Source organism: Ranitomeya imitator, chromosome 8 (assembly GCF_032444005.1).
Source record: "Ranitomeya imitator isolate aRanImi1 chromosome 8, aRanImi1.pri, whole genome shotgun sequence".
Lineage (NCBI taxonomy): Eukaryota > Metazoa > Chordata > Amphibia > Anura > Dendrobatidae > Ranitomeya > Ranitomeya imitator.
In genome coordinates this window covers 1,132,703-1,157,496 of record NC_091289.1, presented here as the reverse complement: position 1 = coordinate 1,157,496, position 24,794 = coordinate 1,132,703, and the positions used below count along the sequence as shown (strand labels likewise).

General features: G+C 48.5%; 1 protein-coding gene across 1 annotated transcript in view; it reads left to right on the top strand.

Moving 5' to 3' along the window:
* BSN (bassoon presynaptic cytomatrix protein) overlaps nucleotides 1–24,794 on the top strand; it is a gene marked incomplete at its 5' end in the record, with an annotated part of 169,006 nt that overhangs the window by 43,648 nt on the left and 100,564 nt on the right. Inside the window, one exon of the mRNA XM_069736456.1 lies at nucleotides 11,127–12,686. Within this exon, the coding sequence (XP_069592557.1) occupies nucleotides 11,127–12,686 (1,560 nt within the window). The remainder of the gene's footprint in view (nucleotides 1–11,126; nucleotides 12,687–24,794) is intronic.

Sequence of the window (24,794 nt, the reverse complement as noted above, 5' to 3'; positions counted from 1 at the left end):
ACTGGTGACAGGCGCTGAGTACTGGTGACAGGCGCTGAGTACTGGTGACAGGTGCTGAGTACTGGTGACAGGCGCTGAGTACTGGTGACAGGCTCTGGGTACTGGTGACAGCTGTTGGGTACTGGTGAGAGGTGCTGAGTACTGGTGACAGGCGCTGAGTACTGGTGACAGGCGCTGAGTACTGGTGACAGGCACCGTGTACTGGTGACAGGTGCTGAGTACTGGTGACAGGCTCTGGGTACTGGTGACAGGTGCTGAGTACTGGTGGCAGGCGCTGAGTACTGGTGACAGGCGCTGGGTACTGGTGACAGGCTCTGGGTACTGGTGACAGGTGCTGGGTACTGGTGAGAGGCGTTGTGTACGAGTGACAGGTGCTGAGTACTGGTGACAGGCGCTGAGTACTGGTGACAGGCTCTGGGTACTGGTGACAGCTGTTGGGTACTGGTGAGAGGCGTTGTGTACGAGTGACAGGCGCTGAGTACTGGTGACAGGCGCTGGGTACTGGTGACAGGCTCTGAGTACTGGTGACAGGTGCTGGGTACTGGTGAGAGGCGTGTACGAGTGACAGGTGCTGAGTACTGGTGACAGGCGCTGAGTACTGGTGACAGGCACAGTGTACTGGTGACAGGTGCTGAGTACTGGTGACAGGCTCTGGGTACTGGTGACAGGTGCTGAGTACTGGTGACAGGTGCTGAGTACTGGTGACAGGCGCTGAGTACTGGTGACAGGCGCTGGGTACTGGTGACAGGCTCTGGGTACTGGTGACAGGTGCTGAGTACTGGTGACAGGCGCTGAGTACTGGTGACAGGCGCTGAGTACTGGTGACAGGCGCTGGGTACTGGTGACAGGCTCTGGGTACTGGTGACAGGCGCTGAGTACTGGTGACAGGCGCTGGGTACTGGTGACAGGCTCTGGGTACTGGTGACAGGCTCTGGGTACTGGTGACAGGCGCTGAGTACTGGTGACAGGCTCTGGGTACTGGTGACAGGCGCTGAGTACTGGTGACAGGCGCTGAGTACTGGTGACAGGCGCTGAGTACTGGTGACAGGCTCTGGGTACTGGTGACAGGTGCTGAGTACTGGTGACAGGCGCTGAGTACTGGTGACAGGCTCTGGGTACTGGTGACAGGTGCTGAGTACTGGTGACAGGCGCTGAGTACTGGTGACAGGCTCTGGGTACTGGTGACAGGTGCTGAGTACTGGTGACAGGCTCTGGGTACTGGTGACAGCTGTTGGGTACTGGTGAGAGGCGTTGTGTACGAGTGACAGGCGTTGCTTGCTATGTGTGGCTTCCTCTGAGTATATAATGGAGATCTGCTCCCAGACTTCTGTGCTGCCCATTATTATGACAGATGGCAGATTACCCTGTGGGTGCGAACCATGATCTGGCCTGGTACTGGCTGGAGTGGCTGGGCCGATACCTCAGTCCTGCACTTCACTGTGAGTGACCAGGTGTAATATTACCTCTGAGCCTCCAGCACTACTTGTGCTGGACTTCACTCTTTCTGCCTTGACCACAATGGGCTACCTTCCGTAGCTGTCTACACTGGAGAGGACATACAATTCTGGCGGTGAGGTGGTGAGGGCAGTTTGGTGTCTGTTTGCGTCTGATGGTCCTTTGTGCTGTCTCTTCAGCGTTTTTTGCTTGTAGCTCAGAAGAAATCACCTCCGCATGTCTGCAGTTTCCTCTGGTAATTGCTCGTCTTGTAGTGAGGATCTGCCTGTGCGGCAATGATTATCCTGTAAAGTGTCAATACTTATTTGGCGGCGCTGTGTCTTGGGGATTGCAGTAATGAAACGACTCACTGTTTCCACGCATTCGCTTTAATTAAGTTAATTCTGACATTAGCAAGTGACCGAGACCCGAGGGGCTGATTGACACGTCCTACAGGCGTCGTATCCTGCCCACAGTCCGCTGGAGCTTGCCTAGGACAGTAGCTCAAACATTGCACAGTGGCATATAAACGTTTCGGGCACCTCTGATGCAAATGACTGCTATTGTGAACAGTGAAGCAAGCTAAGATGAAATGATCTTTAAAAGGCCTAAAGTTAAATAATATATGTATGGTCATGTTTTACATTTTAAAAACTGCAAAAAGGAAAATGTTCCAATGGGCACCCGTGTGGATTGTGTGCTCAAATAACTCTGACCAAGATTTCAGACCTTAATTATCCTGTTAGGGTTATGGCTTTCACTATCAGCGTTAGGAAAGGACATGATGAAAATGTATCCCAGCTTTATAAAAACCCAACCTCCTCTAAACTTGTGCCAAAAACCAGCAGCCATGGTGTGACGACACAGCATTACATCTTAATTATCCAGATGTCTATTTTCAGTAAGCCAGGAGGCATAGACTGTTATCTAGATTTTGACATTTGAATTTGTTTCTATCTTCGTTTGGTCAAGAGTCTGAAATGTGAGTCTTCTTGTAGGTTAAATTGATATTTGAAAATTGATCAATGGTTGTTATTTACCTCTTATATCAGCTCCTACAGTTTATTGTACTGTTACTTTTTCAAAACCTGGATGCAGGGTCACTGAAGAATGTTATTTTCTGATATGTTGGTTACACATTGTCCAGGCCATGCAGATTGTTGACTTGTAAAACCGAGGAGGAATAACTATGCAAATTGATTTTATAATCAAACCATGTGAGTTAATCTCATCAACCCTTCCCCTTGACCTGTGAATGATGGCTTGTAGAACAGTTGTGAACTATGAAAAGGGGATATGCCTCTATAACAAGATATCCAAGACATCCAGAGATCCAAACAACCAGAGACTCTTTACAAAACCACAGACAGGAACACTCTACAGGTTAGCTGTCAGGTCAAGATAAGGTCTTGAAGATCCAGCAAAATTTCAGTGAGAGCTTCTCTTAGGGTTGCTGGAGAGACAAATTAGAACCCCCGCTTGACTGCCAAAGACCTTCAGAAAGATTTACTGTAGCTGACTCTGGATTTGTGGTACATTGTTCTATTGTTCAGCCACACCTGGACAAATATGGCCTTCATGGAAGAGTCAGAAGAAGAAAACCTCTCCTGCATCTTCACTATAAAATTCAGCTTCAGAAGTCTGCAAAAGAACATCTTAGCAAGTCTGATACATTTAGAAAACAAGTCATGTAGATCGATGAGGTTAAAATGGAACTCATTGACTACAATGATCAAAAGTATGTGTAGAGAATAAAGGACACATAATTTCAGGAAAAGAACATCTCGCCAACCATTAAGCATGGACGTGGATCAATATTGCTTTGCGGTTGTGTTGTATCCAATGGCATGGGAACATTTCACAGGTAGAGGGAAGAATGGGTTAGATGAAATTCCAACAAGTTTTTTTTTCTTTGGTGTTGTGTTTGTATCGATCACTCTAGTTTTGTGTTTGTATCAATCGCTCTAGTGTTGTGTTTGGGTTGGTTGCACTGGCGTTGTGTTTGGGTTGGTTGTACTGGTGTTGTGTTTGTGTCTGTTGTACTGGCGTTATGTTTGGATTGGTTGTTCTGGTTTTGTCTTTGAGTTGGTTGCTTCAGCATTGTGTTTGGGTCGGTCACTTAGTTGTTGTGTTTGTGCCGGTTACTCCTTCGTTGTGTTTGGGTCTGTCATTCTGGTATTGTGTTTGGATCAGTTGATCCGGTGTTGTGTTTGGACATTCACCTCAGTGTTGTGTTTGGTCGGTTGCTCAGGTGCCGTATTTGGGTCGATCATTCTGGCGTTGTGTTTGAGTTGGTCGTTCCGGTGTTGTATTTGAGTCGGTTGCTGCGGTGTTGTGTTTGGGCTGGTCACTCCGATGGTGGTTAGATTGGTCGCTCAGGTTTTGTCTTTGGATCGTTTACTCCAGTGTTGGATTTGGGTAGGTCACTCGGGTGATGTGTTTGGATTGGTCGCTCTGGCGTTGTGTTTAGATCATTCACTCCAGTGTTTTGTTTGTCTCAGTTGCTCTGACGTTGTGTTTGGATTGTTCACTCAAGTGCTGTATTTGGATTGTTCATTCTGGTGTTGTGTTTGGGTCAGTCGCTCCGGTGTTTTGTTTGGGTTGCTCACTCTGGGGTTGTGTCTAGGCTAGTCGCTCCGGTGTTGTTTTTGGAGCGTTCACTTCAGTGTTGGGTTTGGATCAGTTGCTCAGGTGTTGTGTTTGGATCGTTCATACTTGTGTTGTTTTTATTGTTCACTCTATTGTTGGGTTTGGGTCGGTTGCTTATGTGTTGGGTTTGGGTCAGTCACTCTGGCGTTGTGTTTGTGCCGGTGGCTTTTGCGTTGGGTTTGGGTTGGTCATTCTGGTGTTGTGTTTGCATCGGTCGGTCAGGTGTTGTGTTTAGATCATTTACTTCAGTTTTGTGCTTGGGTCGGTTGCTCAGGTGCTGTGTTTTGGTGGGTCACTCTGGTGTTGTGTTTGGGTTGGTCATTCCAGTGTTGTGATTGTATCTGTTGCACTCGTGTTGTGTTTGGGTCAGTCATTCTAGTGTTTGTATTTGGATCTGTTGCTCTGGTGTTGAGTTTGCATCAGTTTCTCTGGCATTGTGTTTGGATCAGTCGCTCTAGTGTTGTGTTTGGGTTGGTTGATCTGTTGTTGTGTTTAGATCGCTTGCTGTAGTGTTTGTATGGATCGCTCCAGCATTGTGTTGGAATTGGTCACTCCGGTGCTGTGTTTGGGTCGGTCGCCCTGATGTTGTGTTTGGGCCAGTTGCTCCAGTGTTGTTTTTGTATTGGTCATTCTGGTGTTGTGTTTGGGTCGGTTGGTCCGGTGTTATGTTTGGATTGTTCACTCTGGTGTTGTATTTGGATTGGTCACTCTGGTGTTATGTTTGGATTGGTCACTCCGCTTTTGTTTTTCGGTTGGTTGCTCCTGTGTTAAGTTTGGATCGATTGCTCTGGTTTTGTGTTTGAATGGATCGCTCTGGGGGTTGTGTTTGGATCTGTTGCTCCGGTGTTGTGTTTGGGTCAATTGCTCCTGTGTTATGTTTGGATCGATTCCTCTGATGTTGTGTTTGTATGGATCAATTTGGTGTTGTGTTTGAATTGGTCACTCTGGTGCTGTGCTTGGATTGGTCACTCTGGTGCTGTGTTTGGATTGGTCACTCCGGTGTTGTGTTTGGTTTGGTCACTCCGGTGTTGTGTTTGGATTGGTTCTTTCGGTTTTGTCTTTCGGTTGATTGCTCCGGTGTTGTGTTTGGATCGATTGCTATAGTGTTGTGTTTGTATGGATCGCTCCTGTGTTTTGTTTGGATAGGTCCCTCCGGTGTTTTGTTTAAGTCGGTCGCTCCAGTGTTGTGTTTGGGTCAGTCGCTCCGGTGTTGTGTTTGGATTGGTCACTCCGATGTTGTGTTTGGATTGGTCATTCCGGTTTTGTTTTTTTTCGGTTGGTTGCTCCGGTGTTGTGTTTGGATCGATTGCTTTGGTGTTGTGTTTGTATGGATCACTCCGGTGTTGTGTTTGGATCTGTTGCTCCGGTGTTGTGTTTGGGTTGGTTGCTCTGATGTTTTGTTTGGATCAGTTGCTCCAGTGTTTAAATTGATCGCTCCAGTGTTGTGTTTGGGTCAGTCGCTCCAGTGTTGTGTTTGGATTGGTCACTCCTCTTTTGTGTTTGGGTCGGTCACTCTGGTGTTGTGTTTGGGTCAGTTGTTCCAGTGTTGTGTTTGGATTGGTCACTCCAGAGTTGTGTTTGGGTTGGTCGCCCTGATGTTGTGTTTGGATTGGTCGCTCTGGTGTTGTGTTTGGATTGGTCACTCTGGTGTTGCTTTTGGATTGATCATTCCAGTTTTGTTTTTCGGTTGGTTGCTCCAGTGTTGCGTTTGGATCGATTGCTCTGGTGTTCTGTTTGAATGGATCACCCGGGGTTGTGTTTAGATCTGTTGCTCCGGTGTTGTGTTTGGATCGGTTGCTCCGGTGTTGTGTTTGGATTGATTGCTCTGGTGTTGTGTTTGTATGGATACAGTTAGGTCCATATATATTTGGACAGAGACAACATTTTTCTAATTTTTGTTATAGACATTACCACAATGAATTTTAAACAAAACAATTCAGATGCAGTTGAAGTTCAGACTTTCAGCTTTCATTTGTGGGTATCCACATTAAAATTGGATGAAGGGTTTAGGAGTTGCAGCTCCTTAACATGTGCCACCCTGTTTTTAAAGGGACCAAAAGTAATTGGACAGATTCAATAATTTTAAATAAAACGTTCATTTTTAGTACTTGGTTGAAAACCATTTGTGGGCAATGACTGCCTGAAGTCTTGAACTCATGGACATCACCAGACGCTGTGTTTCCTCCTTTTTGATGCTCTGCCAGGCCTTTACTACGGTGATTTTCAGTTGCTGTTTGTTTGTGGCCTTTCTGCCTGAAGTTTAGTCTTTAACAAGTGAAATACATGCTCAATTGGGTTGAGATCAGGTGACTGACTTGGCCATTCAAGAATATTCCACTTCTTTGCTTTAATAGACTCCTGGGTTGCTTTGGCTTTATGTTTTGGGTCATGGTCCATCTGTAGTATGAAACGACGACCAATCAGTTTGGCTACATTTGGCTGGATCTGAGCCCTCAGTATGTCTCTGAATACCTCAGAATTCATTCGGCTGCTTCTGTCCTGTGTCACATCATCAATAAACACTAGTGACCCAGTGCCACTGGCAGCCATGCATGCCCAAGCCATCACACTGCCTCCGCCGGGTTTATGCATGCCTGCGCCATCACACTGCCTCCGCCATGTTTTACAGATGATGTGGTATGCTTTGGATCATGAGCTGTACCATGCCTTTGCCATACTTTTCTCTTTCCATCATTCTGGCAGAGGTTGATCTTGGTTTCATCTGTCCAAAGAAAGTTCTTCCAGAACTGTGCTGGCTTTTTTAGATGGTTTTTAGCATAGTCCAGTCTAGCCTTTTTATTCTTGATGCTTATGTGTGGCTTGCACCGTGCAGTGAACCCTCTGTATTTACTTTCATGCAGTCTTCTCTTTATGGTAGATTTGGATATTGATTCACCTACCTCCTGGAGAGTGTTGTTCACTTGGTCGGCTGTTGTGAAGGGGTTTCTCTTCACCATGGAGATTATTCTGCGATCATCCACCACTGTTGTCTTCCGTGGGCGCCCAGGTCTTTTTGCATTGATGAATTCACCAGTGCTTTCTTTCTTTCTCAGGATGTACCAAACTGTAGATTTTGCCACTCCTAATATTGTAGCAATTTCTCGGATGGGTTTTTTCTATTTTCGCAGCTTTAGGATGGCTTGTTTCACCTGCATGGAGAGCCCCTTTGACCACATGTTTACTTCACAGCAAAACCTTCCAAATGCAGCACCACACCTCAAATCAACTCCAGGCCTTTTATCTGCTTAATTGAGAATGACATAACGAAGGTATTGCCCACACCTGTCCGTGAAATAGCCTTGGAGTCAATTGTCCAATTACTTTTGGTCCCTTTAAAAACAGGGTGGCACATGTTAAGGAGCTGAAACTCCTAAACCCTTCATCCAATTTTAATGTGGATACCCACAAATGAAAGCTAAAAGTCTGAACTTCAACTGCACCTGAATTGTTTTGTTTAAAATTCATTGTGGTAATGTCTATGACCAAAATTAGAAAAATGTTGTCTCTGTCCAAATATATATGGACCTAACTGTAATTCCGGTTTTGTGTTTGGGTCGGTTGCTCTGGTCTTGTGTTCCATTTGGTTGCTCCGGTGTTGTATTTGGATCGATTGCGCTGGCATTGTGTTTGTATGGATCACTCCAGTGTTGTGTTTGAATCTGTTGCTCCGATGTTGTGTTAGGGTTGGTAGCTCTGGTGTTTTGTTGGGATTGGTCACTCCAGTGTTGTGTATGGGTCGGTCGCTCTACTAATGTGTTTGGATTGGTCACTCCGGTGTTGTGTTTGGGTCGGTCCCTTCGGTATTGTGTTTGAGTCGGTCACTTCGGAGTTGTGTTTGGATTGGTCACTCCGGTGTTGTGTGTGGATTGTTCATTCCAGTGTATTGTTTGGATTGGTCGCTCCAGTGTTGTGTTTGGGTTGGTTGCTCCAGTGTCATGTTTGGGACGGTCGATCTGCTCTTGTGTTTCAGTCAGTCACTGTGGTGTTGTGTTTGGATTGGTCACTCCTATGTTGTGTTTGGATTGGTCACTCCAGTGTTGTGTTTGAATTGGTCACTTCGGTGTTGTGTTTAGATAGGTCACTCCGGTGTTGATTTTCGGTTGGTTTCTCCAGTGTTGTGTTTGGATTGGTAACTCCGGCTTTGTGTTTGGGTTGGTTGCTCTGGTGCTGTGTTTCGGTCGGTTGCTCTGGTGTTGTGTTTGGATCGAATGCTCTGGTGTTTGTTTGGATCACTCCGGTGTTGTGTTTGAATCTGTTGCTCCGGTGTTGTGTTTGGATTGGTCACTCCGGTGTTGTTTTTTTGGTCGGTTTCTCCAGTGTTGTGTTTGAATTGGTCACTTCGGTTTTGTGTTTGGGTTGGTTGCTCTGGTGTTGTGTTTCTGTCGGTTGCTCTGGTGTTGTGTTTGGATCAATTTTGCTGGCCTTGTGTTTGTATAGATCGCTCCGGTGTTGTGTTTGAATCTGTTGCTCCGGTGTTGTGTTAGAGTTGGTAGCTCTGGTGTTTTGTTGGGATTGGTCACTCCGATGTTGTGTATGGGTCCGTCGCTCCACTATTGTGTTTGGATTGGTCACTCCAGTGTTCTGTTTGGATTGGTCACTGCGGTGTTGTTTTTCAGTTGGTTTCTCCAGTGTTGTGTTTGGATTGGTCACTCTGGTTGTCACGATACTAGTGGATACAACTGGACACCAGTGGCTAGGTCAAAGAGACTGCAGACACATTGGTTTGAACAAGCAGAATTGTATTTGTGATCTGAATGCAATATAGCATGTAAGTCCAGATAAATGTTCAGTCAATCTGATATACAGTAATAGCAGAGCTGATACTCTGCGACACAGCATGCAAAGTCACTGAGCAATGAGTGCATAAGACACAGTCTCTTGCAGAGCAGAGGTACACACTAGCTGGCTGGAGTTCTTACTTCACCGCAGGTGTGGTTAGTCAGAGGTTTCTGAAGTCAGGTGTCCAGCAATCACTCGGTCAGCAGGCAGGGATCCAGACGTGCAGGTTGGCAGAGGACTCCGCCGTTAGGAAAGGTCCAACAGGGATAGTAAGTCCAGGCTTGGGACTGCAGAGGAACAAGGTCCAAAACATAATACACAAGCAATGAAACAGAGCAGGTGCTGGCTTTATATACAACTTTGGCAGGAAGCAAGATGGCCGACGTGAAACATCAAGATCCATGTTAACTAAGGGCAAGAGAAACAGATTCCAGGACTAGATACTGACACTGGTTTTGTGTTTGGGTCGGTTGCTCTGGTGATGTGTTTGGATCGATTGCGCTGGTGTTGTGTTTGTATGGATCGCTCCGGTGTTGTGTTTGAATCTGTTGCTCCGGTGTTGTGTTAGGGTTGGTAGCTCTGGTGTTTTGTTGGGTGTAGTGAAATATGTATAGGGATATATGTGTGTAGTGAAATATGTATAGGTTTATATGTGTGATTAGCAGTAGTTTAACATCTGTCCTGAGACTGCAGGTCTCACAAAGGTCACAACATTTGTATCTTGAGAAGGCAGTCTACTGTCAATTACAGCCTGACACTATCTATGTGAGAAATTTACACAAATAGTGTTCAGAGGAAAATAATATATTCATTGCTGGAGTGGCCGTGGTCCAATCAAAAACAAGCAATTATAATATTAACCTGAGAGGCTGAGCTAGAAATCTGACCTCCGAGTTAACTCTATAAATTAGGCTTGTATGCATACAAAGTTGTTCACAGCTTGAGGGCAGCCGAGCTGATGTGTTCCGGTCCATATTCATCCCTCCTCAGGGAGAATAAAACGGACTACAAAGTTAGCTATTTCTGTAAGTTTTCTCCTGTTTATTTTTATATCTGTTTTGCTTATTTGTATACCTTTTTATTACTATATTTTTATACCCTTTTTATTGTGAGCACTGTACTTTTTGTATTAAAGCATAAAACTTTAACAAGTTGAATCTTGCATGTTCTAAAGAATCCATAGCCTTAAACTGAGTGATCCTTATGATTGGCAGACAGTAGTAGTAATATTTCCTGGACTCATCCCCCGTGTGTTCGGTGAGTGGTGGCAGCGTGTATGAGCGGGTTTGTGGCCTGGGTCGGTGTGTGATTTATGCTCCCTTTACAGCATAGGACAGAGGAATGCTGGACTGAGAGAGGTTAGATAGATTAACCGTTGCAGGCGCAACCCCAAGTCGCGTGCTGAGAAGCAGGTACCTGACAAATTGGTGGCAGCACGGTGGGATCCGAGACATTGGGATTGGTCACTCTGGCGTTGTGTATGGGTTGGTCGCTCCGCTAATGTGTTTGGAATGGTCACTCCGGTTTTGTGTTTGGGTCAGTCCCTCCGGTGTTGTGTTTGAGTCGGTCACTTCGGAGTTGTGTTTGGATTGGTCACTCCGGCGTTGTGTGTGGATTGTTTACTCCAGTGTATTGTTTGGATTGGTCACTCCGGTGTTGTGTTTGGGTTGGTTGCTCCAGTGTCGTGTTTGGGATGGTCGCTCTGCTGTTGTGTTTCAGTCGGTCGCTTTGGTGTTGTGTTTAGATTGGTCACTCCGGTGTTGTTTTTCGGTCGGTTTCTCCAGTGTTATGTTTGGATTGGTCACTCCGGTTTTGTGTTTGGGTCGGTTGCTCTGGTGTTGTGTTTGGATCGATTGCTCTGGTGTTATGTTTGTATGGATCACTCCGGTGTTGTGTTTTTATCTGTTGCTCAGGTGTTGTGTTAGGGTTGGTTGCTGCGGTGTTTTGTTTGAATCAGTTCCTCTGTGTTTAGATCTATCGCTGCTGTGTTTGGGTCTATCGCTCCGGTGTTGTGTTTGGGTAGGATACTCCAGTGTTTGGATCGATTGCTCCTGTTTTCTGTTTGGATCGGTTGCTCTGGTGTTACGTTTGGATCGGTCTTCCCTGTGTTGTTTTTAGGTCAGTTGCTTCAGTGTTGAGTTGGTTGTTGCGTGCTGATGGTGCTGCTCCTTCGTGGAGCATTGATGAGCGCAGATAGATATCTCTTTGCTGTCTTTTTCTTTCACTGGCTCTCTGACTGACTCCCTCTTACTCTCTCTCTCTAGGTGAAGGAATGGCTGTGCCTGAATTGCCAGATGCAAAGGGCTCTTGGGATGGACATGACTACTGCGACCAGATCAAAAAGCCAGCAGCAGCTCCACTCTCCTCTGTCTCCTTCACTGTCTCCAGCCAAGCAGATGAAACCTCCAACTATGTCCCAGTCCCTTCATCATCTCCCTCTGTCACCCTCCCCTCCTTCCGCACCGCATCACCCACACCCACCCTCCGCTCAGCAGCCGCCTCTATCCCAGCATCACCCACAGCCGCCCTCCGCACAGCAGCCGCTTCTATCCCGGCATCATCCGCAGCCGCCCTCCGCTCAGCATCCGCTTCTATCCCAGCATCACCATCAGCCGCCCTCCGCTCAGCAGCAGCTTCTATCCCGGCATCACCCGCAGCCGCCCTCCACTCAGCAGACGCCACTATCCCAGCATCACCATCAGCCGCCATCCGCTCAGCAGACGCCACTATCCCAGCATCACCATCAGCCGCCCTCCGCTCAGCAGACGCCACTATCCCAGCATCACCATCCGCCGCCCTCCGCTCAGCAGACGCCACTATCCCAGCATCACCATCAGCCGCCCTCCGCTCACCAGACGCCACTATCCCAGCATCACCCGCAGCCGCCCTCCGCTCAGCAGCCACCTCTCTCCCAGCATCACCCGCAGTCGTCCTCCGCTCAGCAGCCACCTCTCTCCCAGCATCACCCGCAGTCGTCCTCCGCTCAGCAGCCGCCTCTCTCCCAGCATCACCCGCAGCCACCCTCCGCTCAGCAGCATCATCACCAACAACCACACTCTCAATCTTGCGATCAAACTGAAAGCCATCACAAAGTTCAGTACCAAACACAAGCTCAAGGTAAACACAAAACCCAGCAAAAGCCCCAAAGCCAACACCAGTCCCAGGTAAAGGCTGGAGCAGAGACTTCGCTGGGTAGTGTGCAGATGGAGGGCTCAACCATGTCTTCTCCACATGGAAAATGTCAGCCCACCCAGCAAAGAGAACAAATCAGCCAAGGACAAGCGAAACCTTCTACTCCTCTGGAGGCGCTGCGGAACTCGCCCCAGCATTCCCCAGGAAAGCCTTCCACGGCTGAGCAGAAGAAGAGCTTGGGAAGTTTTCCTGCTAAACCCCCAGCATCTTCAGCTCATGGTGCCCAAGACCAGGCCCAGGAGGGACTGACAGGAAAGCTGTTTGGTTTTGGCGCTTCTCTCTTGAATCAGGCGAGCACATTGATATCTGTCCCTGAATCGACCCCGCAAAGTCAGCAGTCCCCGGGCAAAGTGCCTCCAAAAATAGTTTTTAGTGATGCAAGTAAAGAACTGAGTACAAAACCCCAGGGATCAGCATCCCCTGCTATGGGCCGGGCCGAAGGCTCCCCTCTTCACAAACCTGGGAGGAGTGAATACGCTAAGCCAAAGGATGTGCCGAAAGTTGTGTGCCCATTGTGCAAAACGGAACTGAACGTGGGATCCGGCGAAACCCAGAACTACAACAGCTGCACCTCATGTCAGAAGCAAGTGTGCAACCTCTGTGGCTTCAACCCCACGCCCCACCTGGTGGAGGTAGGTGCCCCATTGTCTCCTGTGCTCAGTATGTATGTGTAGTGCTGCGCACAGGCTTGGCCTTCCTGGTGACGGACGCAAAGTGTGTCCGGTAGGGAATCTCCAGCCAGAGGCCGCACTCATTGCCTATCTGATATCAGACGTTGTCACGGGCGTGGTTTGTGGAACCAGTGTACCACGGACCACGGAGAGCCTGGAGGGGCGTGACTAAGCGAACACCTGACTGTTCACTAGAGCCTCTGATGGTGAGGTTAGACTTGGCTCCCTATGAACACCAGGTGCCACTCCAGGCAGACCAACGGACGCGCAGCAGCTGGACCCAGAAGACAGACTGGAGGGAGCAGCTGGCAGAGTTCGCATCAGAGTGCAGCAGACAGTTCGCAGCAAAGTGCAGCAGACAGTATTTGTGTCAGAGTGCAGCAGACAAGATCTGCATCAGAGTGCAGCAGGCAGGATCTACATCAGAGTGCAGCAGGCAGGATTTGCAACCTTACACAACTTAGACTGAAAAACGGAAAGGTTGCTCAGGCACCTCCCCAGTGGGAAGAAAGCAATATACATAATATCCCACAGCTAATGACTGGGGAGGAAATAGCAAGAGCACGTGCTGACCCTTTAAGAGGGCATGAGTACCCGCGCTCGTGCCCTAAGGACAGGGCCGGCTCCAGGTTTTCGAGGGACCCGGGCGAAAGAGTCTCAGTGCCCCCCCCCCTTTAACCCATACCCCGATTTATGATGCACAGATACGGCAGAGAAATGTATAGTACAATGCCAGATTTCACTTCTTACATGAGTGACAGCTATTGTAGATTCTGCAGTGTATATATACAGGAGGAAAGGCTCTGTGCAGTGTATATATACAGGAGAGGTGCTGTGCAGTGTATATATACAGGAGGAAAGGTGCTGTGCAGTGTATATATACAGGAGAGGTGCTTTTCTGTTTTGAGTTTTTCTATGAAACAAAGACTTTTCTACATAAACAACGTTGTTTGGTTTTGCGGCCCCAACAGATCTGTGCTACAAACTAACAGGCGGCTCGGGCATCAATGAGGGACCTGATGCTGAATCCTTTCCACAAACCCTAATGACCCAATTAGTGCCCCGTCATTAGAAGCTCATTAAACGCCTCCCTGTCCCGAGCAGTCATGTACAGTATGGGGGGATCCTGCAGCCCACCCCCTGACTGCTCCATACCATACACTGCCCTCTGTCGCGCTCACTATTATCCTGTGCATTTCTCCATCATCGTTACCCCATGTTACACTTGTCTCCCCCCACTACAGAGTAGCAGGGCAGCCAATGTCACAGGTCACCCCCTCCCGGACCCTAATGGCAGCAGGAAATGTCTGCTCCTCTATTGGGTTGGAACCTGATTTAATCAAGGAATAATGTGGATTTGTTGCCGGTGGCTGCAGGGGAAGGGTTAAGTGATGCCATGTCCGTGGTGGGAGCAGTGGCAGCTGCTGGGACCTGGACAGAGACAACCAATGTTGCTGTGACTGCACAGTGTGATGTGGAGGAGAGAAGCTGAGACTCCGGAGCAGAAATCACCCACATGCCAGCACTGGGCAGAGTCCCTCCAGTCACCAGCCAGGGGCCACGGGGCCCCAATGTACAGCCCACAGCTCAGTGTTATCCATGGCAGCAGCTCCCCTTCCTCCTGGCATCTGGTTAACCCCATTTATGCGGGTCGGATTGTTATCTTTAAGGTTTAGCAATAACCTTCATACAGATGGGAAGGGGTTAAGCTTCTTCCTACCCCACTGGTGCAGGTTTGGTGCAGCATGCATGTATTCTGGGAGAGCTGGGCGGCTACAGGCTGCACCCCACCAGCTGCTCCTCCAGACATCACCCACATTTTTAGGCAGCGGAGACAGACAGCAGCAGACTGAGCCACAGCTGCAACCACTGCATAACACTCACTCAGGCACTGGTAGGACTGAGCTCCTCGGAATCTGCCTGATAAGTTCAGCACTGTCTGCAGCCACCCAGGGGGGAGAGCAGAGAACATGCTCTCTCAGCCCACAATGTCACACTGGCTGCCTTCTGTTAACCCCTATGTGTGCCTGCCTGGCTGCACTCACTGAGTGAGAAGATGCTTGTGTCAGAGCTGGCACATAGGGGTTAAGAGAACGCAGCCAGCAGTGACTTTGTGGGGGGAGAGAGCATGTTATCTCCTGCTCTGCTCTCCCAGCTGTATCTATGACAGCATGAGTGGGCCCCCCCCCTCTCCCCAGGGCCCCGGCATTTGCCCGGTGTGCCGGGTGCTGACGCCGGCCCTGCCTAAGGACATAGCTAGAGGACCAGCTGGAAGCATGCAGAGCATGAGAAAGAAATGACGACAGCACGGGTGAGTGAAGTGACACGCCGGAGACTCTGCCTGTCAGAGCAGGACTGCGGTGTGGTGCTAACAGACGTTCAGTATCTCCTGGGTATTCATGCCAGGTCTTGTGTGCCAAGCAGCCATCTATTACCTGTGGGTGTGGTCTGTTAATGTGGGTGTGGGTTATTAGCAGTGAATGTGAATTAATAGCTGTGGGTGTGGTTTTTTAGCTGATGGTATGGTTTATTAGCTGAGGGTGTGATTTATTAGCTAAAGGTGTGTTTTTTTAGCTATCGATGTGGTTTATTAGCTGTGGGTGTGGTTTATTAGATGAGGGTGTGATTTATTAGCCACAGGTGTGGTCTCTTAACTGTGGGTATGGTTTTCAAGAAGTGGGTGTAGTTTATTAGCAGTAGGTGTGCCCTTCAGCCCATGCTGTGGGCTAAACCCCCCTTCCCCCCCTTCTCCCTTTGGCTATCTTTGCTTCTCTGTGTGCTTCGGAATGTATGGTAGAAGCAGGTTTTATTGCCCTGGCCATAAATTCCAGGCTCAAAGCAAGTTACTCGTCCCCCTCCCAACTGCACTAGCTGAAACTGGTATAGATGGCTCCAAAATCCATGAGAGTCTTTGTTCTAATATTATAAGATTCTGGGCCAACGACTTGGGCTAAGGGAATAATAAATACATATTGCTAACGTCCATCGGTGCATCTATCCATCACTGTAAGCAGGAGTCTCCAAGTCCAACAGGGACAGAGTATGGATTTTGCTGGAATGGAGTGTCCCTACTAGCCTGAATTTAGTATCTATAGAGAGCAAATCCTAATACAAGATGAATGCTGGGTGTGTTATGATTCTGACATGTTCTGTAGCTGAAATACAGGCATTAGACAAACTTGTGTGAAATTTACTAAGCCTGAAGAGGTAGGAGGGTCTAAGGAAGCCAGCCCTGTTGGTGATGTCACGGGCTGCGGTTTATAAGTTTCTGACAGACCCCAGCAGTTAGTTTTCTACCTGGGAAGCCCTGACTGCTAGCCTGATGCACTGGGACAGATGGAAACTCCACCCACTAGCCTGGTTGCCTGCAATGCTCTGAACACATGTAAGTGTTGATTTTTCATGTAATCCGTTTTTTTATAATTACCTTTGTACATATTTTCAATTGTCTCATATTGTAGCATCTTTATATAACTTTTTATAAACACTGCCTTATCTTTCGGAGTAAAAATATTTAAAGTACTAGTTCGTTCTTCCTGTTCTAAAACGTACCATAAGTCTTCTGAAGGGAATTACGCTACTGTTTTGGGTTAGCTTCGGACCCGTTTAATCGAAGCTGGTGGCAGCATACGTTTGTACTGGGTAGTGGGGAGTCGTTGTAGCGACTGCGGCGTTGATAATTATTGTTCCTGCCTGAGTGGGAGTAGTTAAATCGCCTCGCTGCAGCGTGCCCAATAGCCAGTACATAGCAGGCAGCCTTTCTGGCGACTAATTACCCTAGGGGCAGTACCTAATCTGACCTGAGAGTAAGGGGGGGCGCCAGAGAGCTGCAAGTTTCAAGTGGAACTGTAAGTGGGATATACATAAATCCCTGCAGTTCGTGGTATATTGCAGAGCAGTAGGATACCTAAAATAAACCCCTGTTGTAAACTAAGATAGTTTTGTGTGAGTTTTTTATCACATTGTGGAGTGGAGGGATAATTAAGATAAGCCCCCCTGCACATGTGATAGCCGTCTGTTGGCCTAAAGTCACCCCGATCCGTGACGTGGGGGTGACGGTCACGGTGTGAATCGTGACAGACGCCATCAAGCGTATTGAAATATATTGTTAGGGTTGGTGGATTGCACTAAATAAATGTAATAGAGAAGTGCAATCGCAACCCGGGGTCCACCATGCAGAGATATTAAACTGCAGCTAGTGTGAACAATGACGGAACACACAGCAAGCGATTGCTAGCATGCACTGAGTTGAACGTCACTCAGTGAACTTCACACGAAGCTATGTCACTCGTACACAGAAACGGAATAGATGCTTAGCAATAGAGCTGTGTCACTCGCACACAGAAACGGAAGAGATGCTCAGCAATAGAGCTGTGTCACACACACAGTAATGGAATAGATGCTCTGCTATAGAGCTGTGTCACTCGCACACAGTAACGGAATAGAAATGACGCTAGATACGATCCCTGTTAACCTGACAAGGGATCGAAACCCGCACATAGGGTAAATAGTACACAGTGGTCACACAGCCAGCAAAAGCACTCAGCCAATTCCTCTCCGGAGGTGCCGAAATTCTAATGGCTTACCGGCGACCCTGAGCACATGCTGACATAGACCACACTATAGCAATGTCTCACACACACACACACACATGTAAAATGGTTGATACTATCGTGCCCGTGTGCAACTCTGAGACTCTTATATGTCCAGCTCAAGTCCAGTCGGACAGGACCTTACTCGCGGACCAATCTGGAGCTGCCACATCACCAGAGTAGCTGACGACCGACCACCAATGAGACGTCGCCACATCACGAGCATGCTCAGTAGGGTGATTTCTGGACTTTGTCTCCAGAGCGTTTGCTTGTCGCTGCCTACCGCTGCTTCTCATTGGCTTGGCTGAAGAGCCAGCAGTAACCAGACGAATAGCACGAGCCTGAGCAAGAGGCTGGGACCGACATCTATGCTCCGCAGCGGCCAAAGCTGGATGGGAGACCGCAGATACATTCAAGGCTTGGGATCTACCATGTGCAGAGGGAGAATCCTGGCACCTAACACTTATCTCCCCTCCAGCACTTTACCAGTGACTTTGTCACATATCTGCCCAAAGCCGAGGGTTTTGGCACCTTCATTCGCTAAGCAAGGGAGTCTGGACAGGGCATCTGCATTCCCATGTACCTTCCTGGGCCTGTGCTCCATGTGAAAATTGAAATCATGGAGTCCTAAGAACCACCTAGTCACCCAGGCATTTTTACCCTTCTTTTCCCTCAACCTTCACAGGGGGGCATGGTGTGACTCTAGCTTACACCTACAGCATAGTAGGTAATATTTCAGTGTATCTACAGTTGTGTTCAAAAGTTTACATACCCCGGCAGAATTTTTGCTTTCTTGGCCTTTTTTCAGAGAATATGAATGACAACACCAAAACTTTTCCTCCACTCATGGTTAGTGGTTGGGTGAAGCCATTTATTGTCAAACTACTGTGTTTTATCTTTTTAAATCATAATGACAACCTAAAACATCCAAATGACCCTGATCAAAAGTTTGCATACCCCATTTCTTAATACCGTGTATTGCCCTTTCTAACATCAATGACAGCTTGAAGTCTTTTGTGGTAGTTGTGGATGAGGTTCTTTACTTTCTCAGATAGTAAAGCTGCCCACTCTTCTTAGCAAAAAGCCTCCAGTTCTTGTAAATTCCTGGGCTGTCTAGCATGAACTGTGCGCTTGAGATCTCCCCAGAGTGGCTCAATGATATTGAAGTCAGGAGACTGAGATGGCCACTCCAGAACCTTCTCTGTTTTCTGCAGCCAGGGATGCCACTAGAAATTTTGGGGCCCCATACTGGCAAAATTTTCAGGGCCCCCTTGAGACTCCGCCCAGGCTCCACCCCAGCCCCGTCTCCACGCTCCACCCCTCCACAGTCCCACCGCTCTCTCTTGGAAAAACTCCACTTCTCACCTATCACACATTGACAGTTCCCATCACCAGATCACACATATAGCCGGCAGCTTTTGTTTTGGCCAAAAGATTTTTTAAGCCGCCACCATAACACGGTAGACACTTTTGGCCGGGCCTGTTATGATCTGGTGGTTAGAACTAATAGTGGACCTGGTAGTTAGAGCACCAGAAAAGACCTGATAGCACATTAATACAGGACCAGCTCTGGGAAGTGGAACCTCTGCTGACCGCAATCCCTAATCCTATCACGTACACTAGAAATAGCCGTGGAGCGCTCCTATCATGGCCTAGGCGCCTCGTCACAGCCTCAGAACTAGCTAGCCGTAGAGATAGGAAAAATAAGCCTATCTTGCCTCAGAGAAAATTCCCCAAAGGAAAAGGCAGCCCCCCACATATATTGACTGTGAGTAAGATGAAATCACAAACACAGAGATGAAATAGATTTAGCAAAGAGAGGCCCGACTTACTAAACAGACAGAAGATAGGAAAGGTCACTTTGCAGTCAGCAAAAAACCCTACAAAAGCCACACAGAGAGTGCAGGGAAAAATACCTTCCGCACCGACTAACGGAGCGGAGGCGCCCCTCTGCGTCCCAGAGCTTCCAGCAAGCAAGGCAAAATTCACATAAGCATGCTGGACAGAAAAAATAGCAAACAAGAAAAAAGCAAAGCGAAACTTAGCTTCTGCTGGAGAAAACAGGAAACCAGGAAGATCCAGGAGCGAACTAGACCAATGCTACAACATTGACAGCTGGCATCGGACAAGGATCCATGTGGAGTTAAATAGAACAGCCCACTAACTAATTAGCCTCGTCACCTGTGGAAGGAAACTCAGAAACACCCACAGGCATCAGAGAAAGTCCATGGACAGAACCAGCCGAAGTACCATTCACGACCACAGGAGGGAGCCCGAAAACAGAATCCACAACACGGGCCCTACTCTACTGTAACCTATTAAATATTTGTTAAAATATGCAATACAATTTAGGTATATTTTTATTTATTTTTCAATTTTTAAAATGACCAATAATATCACATACAAGGAACAAATACCGCTACACCATGACCAGATGACATATTACCACCACAGTGATCGAATAATATCACATACAAGGAACAAATACCGCAACACCATGTCCAGACCACATATTACCACCACATAGTGACTGAATACTACAATTCTGATCAGTAATTTAAAAAAAAGCACAATACTATCACCATAAGTGCCATTATACACAGGAGATCTGTACTTAGTATGCAGTGTCTGTGTACAGATAATACAGTGATCACTAGTGAAATTACACACAGAAGCTCTGTATATAGTATACAGTGTATAGTGTCGGTATAGGTAACACACTGACTCACCAGTGACGTCTCTAGGTGAAGTCCTTCATCTTTCATCCAGCACAGACCGCCATCATTTCATCCAGCCAGGGCTCGTCTCTGCAGGAAATAACACAGTTATCTCGAGCTCCGCTTGTAGAATACATTACTTAATTTTTCACAACTTCTACATTACACCACATGAAGAAAAAGAGGCGACATAGTATCACTCTATACAGTAACAGGACCGCCCCCTCATTTAAAACAGTATACTCAAAAAATAAAATAAATACATCACTGCAGTAATAATATCCCTAAATTAGCCCCTATGGTAATAATATTCCCCATCCTGGCCACCGTGTGTCTCATTCCTGGCGTCAGCCATATGTTCTCCCATCCTCCCCTCATGAGTATCCATTCTGCCTCATATGATCTCCCCATCCTGCCCCATATGATCGCCCCATGTGATCTCTCCATCCGGCCCCATCTGTCTCCATCATATCCATCCTGCCCCATGATCCTGCATGATCTGTCTCCAATTCTGCCCCCAGTGTCTCCAATCATGCCCCATGTCTCCATTCTGCCCCCTATGTCTCCAACCATGCCCCCGTGTCTGCAATCCTGCCACTTGTCTCCAATTATGCCCCCTGTGTCTCCATTCTGCCCCATCTGTCTCCAATCCTCCCCATCTGTCTCCAGTCATGCCCCCATGTCTTTCATCCTGCCCCGTGTCTCCAATCATGCCCCGTATCTCCATTCTGCCCCGTGTCTCGCATTCTGCCCCAATGTCCAGCATTCTGCCCCAATGTCCAGCATTCTGCCCCAATGTCCAGCATTCTGCCCCTGTGTCCAGCATTCTGCCCCTGTCAATGTGTCCAGCATTCTGCCCCTGTCACTGTGTCCAGCATTCTGCCCCTGTCACTGTCCAGCATTCTGCCCCTCTGTGTGTCCAGCATTCTGCCCCACTGTGTGTCCAGCATTCTGCCCCACTGTGTGTCCAGCATTCTGCCCCTCTGTGTGTCCAGCATTCTGCCCCACTGTGTGTCCAGCATTCTGCCCCACTGTGTGTCCAGCATTCTGCCCCTCTGTGTGTCCAGCATTCTGCCCTACTGTGTGTCCAGCATTCTGCCCCACTGTGTGTCCAGCATTCTGCCCCTCTGTGTGTCCAGCATTCTGCCCCACTGTGTGTCCAGCATTCTGCCCCACTGTGTGTCCAGCATTCTGCCCCTCTGTGTGTCCAGCATTCTGCCCCACTGTGTGTCCAGCATTCTGCCCCACTGTGTGTCCAGCATTCTGCCCCTCTGTGTGTCCAGCATTCTGCCCCACTGTGTGTCCAGCATTCTGCCCCTCTGTGTGTCCAGCATTCTGCCCCACTGTGTGTCCAGCATTCTGCCCCACTGTGTGTCCAGCATTCTGCCCCTCTGTGTGTCCAGCATTCTGCCCCACTGTGTGTCCAGCATTCTGCCCCTCTGTGTGTCCAGCATTCTGCCCCACTGTGTGTCCAGCATTCTGCCCCTCTGTGTGTCCAGCATTCTGCCCCACTGTGTGTCCAGCATTCTGCCCCACTGTGTGTCCAGCATTCTGCCCCTCTGTGTGTCCAGCATTCTGCCCCACTGTGTGTCCAGCATTCTGCCCCACTGTGTGTCCAGCATTCTGCCCCTCTGTGTGTCCAGCATTCTGCCCCACTGTGTGTCCAGCATTCTGCCCCTCTGTGTGTCCAGCATTCTGCCCCACTGTGTGTCCAGCATTCTGCCCCACTGTGTGTCCAGCATTCTGCCCCACTGTGTGTCCAGCATTCTGCCCCTCTGTGTGTCCAGCATTCTGCCCCTCTGTGTGTCCAGCATTCTGCCCCTCTGTGTGCCCAGCATTCTGCCCCACTGTGTGTCCAGCATTCTGCCCCTCTGTGTGTCCAGCATTCTGCCCCACTGTGTGTCCAGCATTCTGCCCCTGTGTGTCCAGCATTCTGCCCCTGTGTGTCCAGCATTCTGCCCCTCTGTGTGTCCAGCATTCTGCCCCTCTGTGTGTCCAGCATTCTGCCCCACTGTGTGTCCAGCATTCTGCCCCACTGTGTGTCCAGCATTCTGCCCCTCTGTGTGTCCAGCATTCTGCCCCACTGTGTGTCCAGCATTCTGCCCCTCTGTGTGTCCAGCATTCTGCCCCACTGTGTGTCCAGCATTCTGCCCCACTGTGTGTCCAGCATTCTGCCCCTGTGTGTCCAGCATTCTGCCCCACTGTGTGTCCAGCATTCTGCCCCTGTGTGTCCAGCATTCTGCCCCTGTGTGTGTCCAGCATTCTGCCCCACTGTGTGTCCAGCATTCTGCCCCACTGTGTGTCCAGCATTCTGCCCCTCTGTGTGTCCAGCATTCTGCCCCACTGTGTGTCCAGCATTCTGCCCCTCTGTGTGTCCAGCATTCTGCCCCTCTGTGTGTCCAGCATTCTGCCCCACTGTGTCCACCATTCTGCCCCACTGTGTCCAGCATTCTGCCCCACTGTGTGTCCAGCATTCTGCCCCTGTGTGTCCAGCATTCTGCCCCACTGTGTCCAGCATTCTGCCCCACTGTGTGTACAGCATTCTGCCCCTGTGTGTCCAGCATTCTGCCCCACTGTGTGTCCAGCATTCTGCCCCACTGTGTGTCCAGCATTCTGCCCCTGTGTGTCCAGCATCCTGCCCCCCGGGCTCCCCTAGATCGCCGCTCTCAAAGAAAGAAAACACGAGTTCTTACCTGGCCGTGCTCCTGCGCCGGGCGAAGATCCCTCCAGGCTCCACACAGACGCACTCGCCGAGCCCGGCGGCTGACAATGACGTCAGACGCCGGCGACGCCGGCGAGTGCGCACTGCGGCCCTATTCAGCTGCCAGCCTCAGACTGGCTGGCGGCTGTTAACTGTTGATGTGCGGGCGCGGGCCCGATGCGGGCCCCCTCTGCTCACCGGGCCCCATACGCCAGTCACGGCTGTAATGCCCTGATGGCGGCCCTGTCTGTAGCCAATGACAGGTCGACTTGGCCTTGTGTTTTGGATCATTGTCATGTTGGAACGTCCAAGTACGTCCCGTGCGCAGCTTCCTGACTGATGAGTGCAAATTTGCCTCCAGTATTTGCTGATAATGTGTTGCATTCATCTTTTCTTCAACTTTGACCAAGTTTCCTGTGCCTTTGTAGCTCACACAGCCCAAAACATCAGCAATCTACCTCCGTGCTTTACAGTAGGAATGGTGTTCCTTTCATCATAGGCCTTGTTGACCTCTCTCCAAATGTAACATTTATGGTTGTGGTAAAAAAGTTCAATTTTGGTCTCATCACTCTAAATTACCTTGTTCCAGAAGTTTTGAGGCTTGTCTCTGTGCTGTTTTGCGTATTGTAGGCGAGATACTTTGTGGCATTTGCGCAGTAATGGCTTTCTTCTGGTGACTCGACCATACAGCCCATGTTTTTTCAAGTGCCTCCTTATTGTGCATCTTGAAACAGCCACACTGCTAGTTTTCAGAGAGTCTTGTATTTCAGCTGATGTTATTTTGTGGGTTTTTCTTTGCATCCCGAACAATTTTCCTAGCAGTTGTGAATGACATTTTTGTCGGTCTACCTGACCGAGGTTTTGTATTTACAGAGCCCCTGATTTTCCATTTGTTAATCACAGTGTGAATGCTGCTGACTGGCATTATCAATTCTTCGGATATCTTTTTGCATCCCTTTCCTGTTTTATACAGTTCAACTACCTTTTCCCCTAGATCCGTTGACAATTCTTTTGCTTTCACCATGACTCAAAATCCAGAAACATCAGTGGCTGGATGAAAGATAGGAAAAAACAAAATCCAGCTCACCATACCGACATTCCCAAGAGCTCGGAGCACGGAACCGCTGTGTCAGGGCGTGGACGAACAGGAAAGAGAAGGAGATCCAGCTCAACGAAATAGTGAAAAATCCATAATTTATTTCACTTAAAATATAGTGAAAGGACAAAACATCAGCATACAAAAAAATTAAAACCAAGGTCAACGCGTTTCCGGTGACTAAGCACCCTTAATCAGTGGATTTTTCACTATTTCGTTGAGCTGGATCTCCTTCTCTTTCCTGGATGAAAGATGCAAGAGTCTATCTGGATCCCAGAAACTCACTCAGCTTTTATGCACACACTGATTACAAGCAAACAGCTCATAGGTGAGGATGCTCCTTTAGGAGCCATTCAAACCCATTTGTGTCAACTTCTGTGCATGTTATCAGGCCAAAATCACCAGGGTATGTGAACTTTTAATAGGGGTCATTGGGATTGGGTTTTGGGTTGTCATTATGACTTAAAAAGGGAAAACACAGTAGTTTGACCATAAATGGCTTCACCCAACCACAAACCATGAGTGGAGAAAAAGTTTTGGTGTTATCATTCATATTGTCACGTCGTTAACGGCGATAAAGGGGCAGGACGGCGTACTGGGACCCGCACCTGTCCCTGCCTCTATAATGGGGCCCTGACTTTCCCTTATCTCAGGGGTACCTATAATGGTTAGGAGGCCTGAGCCGCCAGCATATCCCTATCTCCTGTGCAGGCCCTATCAGTGGCCCCCTCTCCCCCCCAAGGGAGGTGGACTGCACCAGTGTATAAATACGACAATTAAACAGGGTATGCAGACAAGTGAACTAAAATCTCAAACTCACCAAATGCTCACACAACCACAGAGGAAACACAGAGAAGGGAAGAGAAGGAAAAAACCCTAACCCTAAGGAAAACAGGTTTAACATGCAACCAAAACAGCAGACATCAATCTCTGTAAATAAACCTCCAAGCTCCTAACACCACG